This window comes from Aegilops tauschii, chromosome 1, assembly GCF_002575655.3.
Source record: "Aegilops tauschii subsp. strangulata cultivar AL8/78 chromosome 1, Aet v6.0, whole genome shotgun sequence".
Lineage (NCBI taxonomy): Eukaryota > Viridiplantae > Streptophyta > Magnoliopsida > Poales > Poaceae > Aegilops > Aegilops tauschii.
The window spans coordinates 259,522,424-259,532,695 of record NC_053035.3 but is presented as its reverse complement, the minus strand read 5'-3'; the positions used below and the strand labels follow the sequence as shown (position 1 = coordinate 259,532,695).

The following is a 10,272-nucleotide window of genomic DNA, read 5'->3' as shown; positions in this document are numbered from 1 at the left end:
CACGTTGACGCCATAGTCCTTGAGAGTTTGCTTCATCCATAGCAGTTGAGCACAGCAAGAACCAGCAGCAATGTACTCAGCTTCAGCAGTAGACAGTGATACGCAGTTCTGTTTCTTCGAGGACCAACAGACCAAAGATCGTCCGAGGAAATGACATGTACCAGATGTTGACTTGCGGTCCACACGATCACCAGCATAGTCAGAGTCAGAATATCCAATGAGATCAAAATTCGAGCCCTTGGGATACCATAATCCTAGTGTTGGTGTGTGAGCTAGATATCGAAGAATATGCTTCACAGCCTTATGGTGTGATTCCTTCGGTGCAGCTTGAAATCGGGCACACATGCAAACACTAAGCATTATATCCGGCCTAAATGCACATAAGTACAATAAAGAACCAATCATGGAGCGGTATACCTTATGATCAAAGTCAATACCATTTTCATCAGTGCAAAGATGGCCATTTGTGGGCATAGGAATTTTGATGCCTTTACAATCTTGAATGCCGAATTTCCTCAGTACATCCTTGAGGTATTTCTCCTGAGTAAGGATGGCAAGTTACCCATGGGCATGGGCACCCGACCCGAATGGGCAGGGTATGGGCATGGTTTTGTGCCCATGGGCAGCGCCCGAACCCGACCCGATTAATCGTGGGTAGGGCATGGGCATAATTCTTTATGCGCGGGTATATCCGAACCCGACCAGATAGTCTGACAACCTTCCTTCCCTGCCCTATTAACTCTTTCCTTGTAGCCACATAATCACATTTGTTATCTAAAGAGTATAAGGAAATCAGATCAAAAATAGAGGAGAAGGAAATTACTCTGCCGTAAATTACTCTACCAGCCCAGAGTATATGCTACAACATGATTTTTCCCATAGAATCGTTGACAAATTGACGGCCTCGTCTCCTCTTCTCCTGGTCGTCCTCCCAGAACCTTCCCTTTTTCTCTGAAATCTCCATCTATCCCAGGCTCCCAACGGTGAGCCATCTAAGTCGCCCTCCGTGGTGACCGTCCCAGCACGGGGCTGCGGCAAAGGCGAGGTAGGCCACAGCGACGAGGCGGGCCGCGAGCCAGTACCATATGGCAGGGAGCAGGACCGCACCGATGACCAGGCAAAACTGCCGACGTTTAGGGTATGAATCTTACCTATTCGTACAAAATGAGTATGAACTGATTCAGTACTAGTGTAGATCGAATGGGTTCTTGTTCAGTACTAGTGTACGTCTTTTTTTAAGGATATTCCTCTACTAGTGTACGCACTACATGGATGTATTCGTGTGTGCACTATTGTGTTTACCCGTTTAATTAACTAGTTAATATCTATAAGCTTCCAGTTAAGATTCTTCTGTTGCATGTTTTTGGTGCGAAGAATGCTAAGTAGTTACTGGTAACTCTGATTTTAAATATTGCTATTTAGGGATCACAATATTTCAATTCTTTTACATTTTAAACATTTTGTACCTTGGTTCATTTTTACTGAAACTGAAGAGTATCTTCTATACAGTTCAGAAACTTGGTTGTTTGTATTCTTGTTAAAAAAATTGAATACGCAAAGCATGGCTGAACTACAAACATACTTTTATGATTTTAGATTCAAGTCACTATTAAGAAAACACATGATTCTCATTCTTGGACCGGACGCTGTCGGATTCCTTAAACAGACTGCAAATATCAACTTCCATGCACGGCTTGCGAACCTGCACCTGCAGTTTTCATCGTTAGATGCATCATGCATGGCATGAGTGAATGGTAGCTCAGTCATGGGCCTCCTGTGACCCTGAAGAATATAAGTAGATGAAATCAAGTGAAGTTTATTTGGCTAGTCTCTATAAATTTCATGCTATACTGAAAAAAATGCCATGACTGAATTTCAGTGCATAGTATCGTTCACTAAAACGCATTTTGAGCAAACTGTTAGCTTTGACGATCAGGGTAGGTGCAACAGAATAGAGTCTCATAATTATCTTAGTCCATCATCATAACTTCTATACATATTAATATAATCTCTATATGCTTTCTACTCTAGGTAACAGTATGTGCATGCGTGAACGGTAGAAAAGGATTCCTATACTAGTGTACGCCAAACTGAATAATATTCTTATACTAGTGTATGCAGTACATGTACATAGTCGTGTGTGCACTATTGTGTTTTCCCGTTTGACTAATTAGTTAATATCTATAAACTTCCAATTAAGATTCTTCTGTTGCATGTTTTTGGTGCAAAGAATGTTAATTAGTTACTGGTTATTCTCATTTTAAATTTTGCTATTTAGCGATCACAATATTTCCTATTTTTACATTTTAAACATTCCGTACCTTGAGTCATTTTCAGGAACTAAGTATGTAACAGCAAATCTCTTTTTCCCTAAAGTAGTTACCATTCGTTTGGCCATAAGGAAATGGGGTAAAAGTGAAAATAAGCTTATACAAAAAATGTCAGAGGAAATGAAGGATAAATTTGAGAAGTATTGGAAAGATATACATGGTCTTATGGCAGTTGCAACAGTCCTTGATTCAAGGTACAAACTTCATTTTCTCAATGCTCTATATGGTCCTCTTTACGGAAGACATCATGCATCCAAAGAAATAGAGAAAGTGAGGGAGTTAATGTTTGACTTGGTAAAGCAATACCAAGATAAAGCAAAATGTGAGGATACATGGGATGCTTCTGCTACTTCAATCCCATCTGGAGAAGAGGATGAAGCCATGAAACTCTTGGATCTTTATATGTCCAATCGTGTCGTTACACCTTCTTCTTCTTCGTCGTCCCATACAGAATTGGAATTGTATTTGGAAGAAGCTCCTCTGCCTAGAACACCAGACCTGGACATCATTGATTGGTGGAAGGTTGGGGGCGTCAAGTATCCTACCTTACAGAAACTTGCTCGTGATATATTGCCTATTCCTATAACATCCGTTGCTTCAGAATGTGCATTCAGTACTAGTGGTAGAGTTCTTAGTGCACACCGTAGTAGACTTACTCCTAATGTGTCTGAAGCTCTCATATGCATGCAAGCTTGGTCTCGTGCTGATCTATTAGGTACTCAATGTTTGAACTTGCATCCTATTTTTATTTTCGAAATACCTTGCTGTTTACATACTAATTGTTGGTTATTTCATTAGGTGGCTGGAATTCCACTCTCTTTGCAACATTTCAAAGTGTTCTTGAGGACAATGAAGAAGAGATGGTAACTACTTTTGTTGCAACCTTGTTGTTTGCACTTCAAGATTTTGCTCATAAATTGTAAGATTATTGCTGCATAATTAAATAATGTTCTTTTGATCTGTATCATGTGAAGGATGAATCTACTTCAATTATCACTCAAGAATGAAGACCTGGAGCTACTGGTTGGCGGCCGCGATAGAAAGCACATTTGTTATTTAATAAAATCATGTTTCAAGATTTGGAGATGTACTTTTTTGTTTTACATAATTCTGCACTGCTATTATTGGCTACTCATGTAATAAGGTTATTTACTGTTGCGTGTGATTGTCCGACCATTGGTTTTGCGAACAGTCAGATTATTTACTTAAGCGTGTGATTGTCATCAGTCAGCTTGTTAATTGTGAATTGAGATAATTAATTTATTTTGTTATATTTTGTATTGGTGATGACATAATATATGTATTATTGAGCTGCCCGATGGGTGCCCGATGGGTATGGGTATGGGCAGTGTATTGTGCCCATGGGCACGGGTATGGGTGTGGTTTTGTGCCCATGAGCAACATGGGCATGGGTATGGGATTCTTGTGCCCGCCCTATACCCTACCCATTGCCATCCTTACTCCTGATATATGAATATGTCATTGCGTTGTTGACGAATTTGAAGACCTAAGAAGAATTTCAACTCTCCCATCATAGACATTTGATATTCTTCACTCATCATATAGGCAAATTCATCACTATAACGTTGGTCAGTACAGCCAAAGATAATATCATCAACATATATTTGGCACACAAACAGTTCACCATCATAAGACTTAGTAAAGAGAGTAGGATCGAGTGAACCGGGTGTGAAGCCATTCTTCATGAGGAATTCCTTCAAAGTATCATACCACGCCCGAGGGGCCTGCTTGAGGCCATAGAGGGCCTTATTGAGTCTGAAGACTTTGTCAGGGTTCTTTGGATCTTTAAAACCTGGGGGTTGAGCAACATATACTTCTTCCTCAAGCTTACCATTGAGGAATGCACTTTTCACATCCATTTGATATAAGATGATATCATGATGGTTAGCATAAGCAAGTAATATGCGAATAGCCTCAAGTCTAGCAACAGGTGCAAAAGTTTCATCGAAATCAATTCCTTCAACCTGTGTGTAGCCTTGAGCTACTAGTCGTGCCTTATTCCTCACCACAAGGCCGTTTTCATCTTGCTTGTTGCGGTAGATCCACTTTGTGCCAATGATATTATGCTTGCGAGGATCTGGACGGTTGACCAGTTCCCAGACGTTGTTGAGCTTGAATTGATGTAATTCTTCTTGCATGGCCTGAATCCACTCAGGCTCCAGAAATGCTTCATCTACCTTTGCGGGCTCTGTGATAGAGACAAAAGCATAGTGCCCACAAAAGTTAGATAGATGTGAAGCTTTTGAGCGGGTGAGAGGACCTGGTGCTCTAATGTCATTGATGATCTTCTCCACTTGCACTTCTTTTGCAACGCGAGGATGAGTTGATTGTCGTTGAGGAACTTTATCAACATTTTCTTCATCATCAATTTCCTCAGGTGCATCAGCTTGACGTTTTTCATGTTCTGGAATGAATTCTTCAGCAGATTCTTCAGTAGGGATGACGTCCTCAGTAGCCTTGAACTTTATAGAATCCTCAGGTGCTGGTTCATCTATCACAGAAGGTAGGTGCTCTCTTTGCGAGCCATTAGTTTCATCGAACCGCACATCTACAGTTTCAACAATCTTGTGAAGAACATTGTTGAAGACTCTGTAGGTGTGCGAGTCCTTTCCGTAACCAAGCATAAAACCTTCATGTGCTTTCGGTGCAAATTTAGAGTTGTGATGAGGATCTCTTATCCAGCATTTAGCACCGAAGACTTTGAAATAACTCACATTGGGTTTCTTGTCAGTGAGGAGTTCATAGGCAATCTTCTTGAAGAATTTGTGAAGATATACTCTGTTGATGATGTGGCATGCAGTATCAATTGCATCAACCCAGAAACGACGAGGTGTTTTGTACTCATCGAGCATAGTGCGAGCCATCTCAGCAAGAGTCCTGTTCTTGCACTCCACGACGCCATTCTGTTGAGGAGTATAAGGAGCAGATAACTCATGAGTAATGCCAAGTTCATCAAGATAGTCATCGAGTCCCAAATTCTTGAACTCAGTGCCATTGTCACTTCTGATGTGCTTGATCTTCACACCAAAGTTGGTTGAAGCCCTCGAGGAAAATCGTTTGAAGACTTCCTGCACTTCACATTTGTAAGTGACGATATGTACCCATGTGTAACGAGAGTAATCATCAACAATAACAAAGCCATATTGAGATGCTTCATTTGAAACAGAGGAATAGTGATTAGGACCGAAGAGATCCATGTGAAGCAATTCAAATGGACGAGTAGTGGTCATGATAGTCTTCGCTGGATGCTTGGCCTTGGTCATCTTTCCAGCTTCACAGGCACCGCATAAGTGATCCTTAAGGAATTTGACATTCTCAATGCCAATGACATGCTTCTTCTTTGCAAGCATGTGCAAATTCCTCATGCCTGCATGACCAAGTCGTCGATGCCATAGCCATCCTTCTGAGGCTTTTGCAAGTAGGCACATGGCTGGTTGTGAATCTGCAGAGAAATCAACAATATACAAGTCTCCTCTCCTAAAGCCTTCGAAGACTTTGGAATTGTCAGCTTCCATAATCACCACACAACGATACTTGCCAAAGACAACAACCATATCAAGATCACAAAGCATTGAGACAGACATAAGGTTGTATCCTAAGGACTCAACAAGCATGACTTTGTCCATGTGTCGATCCTTTGTGATTGCAACCTTACCTAGACCCAATACCTCACTTTTGCTTTTGTCAGCGAAGATGATATGCTTCAGATGTGATGACGATAAGGGAGCATCCATCAATAGATTCTTGTCACCAGTCATGTGATTTGTACATCCACTATCAAGGACCCACTCAGTGGCTTTGGGTTGATCATCCTGCAGATGAATTAGTGCAGCTTACGAACTTCATATACTTCAGCAGTGAAGAATATGATATCACAATTCATCAGATCAATTTCATCAAGCAGTAAAACAAATAAATCGGTAGGGGACGTGTGAAATGAAAATTCATTTCTTCATGGTTAGCCTGCGTCCTTTCAGGCATTTTGTCAGGTCCCAGCAAATTCTTCAGACGTTTGAGCACGTCTGGAGACCTGACCCTGCAGAAGAAATTAGTTCTTTTTCGTCACCACCCACATCTGAAGGGGTGGCAAAGAGTTCATCACTCTGCGAGCTCCATATGAGAATGGTGGCATAGAGGCCAAGCCATTTCGTTTCACATAAGAGGGGTTAGGGTAAGCATATGAATAAGCAGAGAAATTCTTCGAGGACTTATGAACATAATGATTAGAAGAATAATGCTCATATTCATAGCCCTTGGCTCTTCCCTGCGAAACAGAGTTGTTAGCACGATGATGTTCATATGAGGACTTTGATCCTTTTGAGGAATTTGATCCACGTGAGGAATTTGGTCCGTATGAGGACTTGGATCCATATGAAGAATTTGGTCCATATGAAGAATTTGATCTGGGGTTCCTATTCTTCACACGTGGTGTCATGAGGACATTCACCTGAAGACTTTCAAGGCACCTTTTGGGAACCCAGATTTTCTTCATAGGGGAACCGTTCCTGCAGTTAGTGCCAACATATCTAGCAAATACTTCACCATTCTGATTTTTGAACAGTTTATAGTTGGAGTCAAATGACTCATCAGAAGAATGAGAAGATTCACATGTATAACCAGATAAATTAGATGGATCAACTGGAGGTCCCTTTGCAGCAACCCATGAGGTTTTGGGGTACTGCTCAGGCTTCCAATATGTACCATCAGCATTGAGTTTCCTCTCAAAGGCAATACCCTCTTTCCTAGGGTTCCTGTTGAGGATCTGCTTTTTAAGCACATCACAAAGAGTATGATGCCCTTTGAGGCTTTTATACATGCCTGTCATGTACAATTCCTTCAGCCCTGCATCGTCAGTGATACTAGCAATGTCCTCAGGTGAGGAATTAGTGATAACAGAGGTAGGTGAAGAATTTGTAACATTTGAAGCATTTGAACATTCAGGTGAAGAATTAGCAGATTCACGTTCAATGCATTTCAAGCATGGAGGAACAAATTCTTCCTGAGCAGCGCTGATTTGTTGAGCAAGTAATGAATCGCGCTCCTTCTGAAGATCTTCATAACTCACTCTTAGCTTCTCAAGATCTTGCTTTCTTTGAAGAAATTCATAAGAAAGCTTCTCATGATCAGACAAGAGAGTGTTATGATGACCTTGAAGGTTGTCAAACCTGGTCTGAAGTCTCTGAAGATTCTCAGTCAAGGCTTTAGTGCGATCCATTTCTTCACCCAACATATCATCACTTTTGTCTAGCATGTTTTGAACCTTTTCAAAAGCCTTTTGTTGTTTCACAACAATCTTAGCAAGTTTAGAGTATCTGGGCTTAGGATTTTCATCAGATTCATTCTCACTAGATTCAGAGGAGGTATATTTTAGTACCTTGGCACCCTTTGCCATGAAGCAATAGGTGGGAGCGTAGTCATCATTGCCTTCATCAGCCTTGTTGGTGAGGTCATTTTCTTCAGAGTTGAAGATAGACTTGCTGACGAATGCAGTAGCGAGGGCTAGGCTCGCCACACCAGACTCGGAGTCCTCAGATGCCTCCTCTTCTTCTTGTTCCTCAGATTCAGCTTCAGAGTCTATTTCCTTGCCAATGAATGCCCGAGCCTTCTTGGAGCTGCTCTTCTTGTGAGATGAAGACTTTGAGGATTTTGATGATGAAGATTTTGAGGATTTCTTCTTTTTCTTCGCATCATCAGAACTGTAATCCTTGTATTTCTTCTTCTTTGATTCCTTTTCCCACTGAGGACAATCTTGAATGTATCCAGGTTTCTTGCACTTGTGACAAAGCCTCTTCTTGTAGTCACTGGATGACGAATCATTGCTCCTTGAGGGTCTTCCAAAGCGACCACGTCTTGAGAACTTCTAGAATTTCTTCACGAGCAGTGCTAGATCATGACTCAGTTCTTCAGGGTCACCCAGGCTGCTACCAGAGTCTTCATCTTCGGACTCAGACACTGCCTTGGCCTTGAGTGCACGTGATCTGCCATAGCTCGAACCATAGAGATCTCTCTTTTCAGCAAGCTGGAACTCATGAGTATTTAGCCTCTCGAGGATATCAGCGGGGTCAAGTGACTTGTAATCAGCACGCTCTTGTATCATTAGTGCCAGAGTATCAAATGAGGAATCAAGCGATCTCAGCAATTTCTTCACCACCTCATGGTCGGTGATGTCAGTGGCACCAAGTGCTTGAAGCTCATTTGAGATGTCAGTGAGGCGATCGAAGGTTTGCTGAACATTCTCATTGTCGAGTCTTTTGAAGCGGTTGAAGAGATTGCGAAGAACATCAACTCAAGAGTCACGCTGAGTTGAAACTCCTTCATTGACTTTGGACAGCCTATCCCAGATAAGCTTAGCAGTTTCCAAAGCACTCACTCTACCATACTGTCCTTTGCTCAGATGGCCACATATGATATTCTTCGCTTGAGAGTCGAGTTGCTTGAATCTCTTCACATCGGTAGCGTCCAGTGAGGTTGAGACAGAGGGAACACCATTTTCCACAACATACCAGAGATCGTTATCAATTGCCTCAAGATGCATTCGCATCTTATTCTTCCAGTAGGGGTAGTCCGTCCCGTCGAAGCTAGGACACCCAACAGACACCTTGATCATACCTGCGGTCGACATAACTAAAACTCCAGGCGGTTAAACCAAAATCACACAGAACAAGGGAGAACCTGGCTCTGATACCAATTGAAAGTGCGTTATATCGACTAGAGGGGGTGAATAGGCGATTTTTATGAATTCTTCACTGAGGAATTTGCTAGTGAGGAAATTCCTTAGCGAAGAACTACTTGCAGCGGAATAAGTACTCAGAAGTAAACATAACAAAAGACAAGCATGGTCATCATGATGAAATGAAGACAAGCACAGAGTACAGAAAGCGTAAACACAGGATAGCACAGGATGAAGACAAACAGACCGAAGAAATTGAACTCAGGAAATTGAGAAAGTCTTCAGTCAAAGTCTTCAAACACAGATATGACAAGCAAACAACACAATACTGGGGAAATGAAGTAGTTGAGGAAATAGAACCAGTTGGCTTGGTGAAGACAATGATTTGGTAGACCAGTTCCAACTGCTGTCTCAGTTGTACATCTGGTTGGAGCAGCTAGCTATTTAAACCTGAGGACACCCAGTCCCGGACACACAATCCTCACCGTATTCTCCTTGAGCTAAGGACACACAGTCCTCGCCCAATCACTCGTGGTAAGTCTTCAGGTGACTTCCGAACCTTCACAAACTCGGTCACTCGGCGATCCACAATTCCTCTTGGATGCTCTAGACCATGACGCCTAACCGTCTGTAAGAAGCACAGTCTTCAAAGGTAACAAGCGTCGGATCCACGCAGGATCAATCTCTTCAGTGATGCTCAATCACTTTGGGTTTGTAGGTGTTTGGGTTTGGGTTTTCCTCACTCGATGATTTTCGCTCAAAGTCCTCGGAGGATGGGATGCTCTCAAATGACAAGTGTCAGTTTCTCTCAGAGCAGCCAACCAGCTAGTGGTTGTAGGGGGCGGCTATTTATAGCCTAGGGAGCAGCCCGACATGATAAGACATAAATGCCCTTCAATGATATGACCGTTGGATGGATAAGATATTTTGGGACAGCTGGCGCGTAGCACAGCAACGATCGGAAATTTGAGGTACAAATTCCTCAGGGCTATCATGTTCCTCACTGTGTAGGCAATCCGCACTGGCGAATTCCTAACTCCTCAGTCAGAACAAATTTCTCAGCGACCAGAAGAACTTCGTCTCTGTCACTGAAGAAATTGACTGAACTGTATGAGATTTCCAATGGCTTCACTCGAAGGAATTGGTAGGTGTAGGATTTTGAGTTGAGCGTCACATGGAAATTTTTCCTTAGTATTTCCTCGACCCCCTTTAACAGTACGGTGTTTCCTATGACTCAAGAAAGAGAAAATG

The 10,272-nt window shown here is 42.1% G+C and overlaps 1 protein-coding gene across 2 annotated transcripts; it reads left to right on the top strand.

The window, feature by feature from the left end:
* Window positions 1-785: 785 nt before the first annotated feature.
* Window positions 786-3,610, top strand: LOC109751336 (zinc finger BED domain-containing protein RICESLEEPER 4). 2 transcript variants are annotated; one of them, XM_020310226.4, is made up of 4 exons: window positions 786-1,138; window positions 2,338-3,045; window positions 3,129-3,193; window positions 3,305-3,610. In XM_020310226.4, exons 2-4 carry the CDS (start codon window positions 2,439-2,441, stop codon window positions 3,335-3,337), a joined length of 705 nt encoding a protein of 234 aa, XP_020165815.1. In that variant the 5' UTR covers window positions 786-1,138; window positions 2,338-2,438; the 3' UTR covers window positions 3,338-3,610. The 2 variants fall into 2 exon arrangements, 1 of the variants encoding a protein (XP_020165815.1); XR_012180906.1 differs by lacking the exon at window positions 2,338-3,045 and having other exon boundaries at window positions 790-1,138.
* The last annotated feature ends 6,662 nt before the right edge of the window (window positions 3,611-10,272 follow it).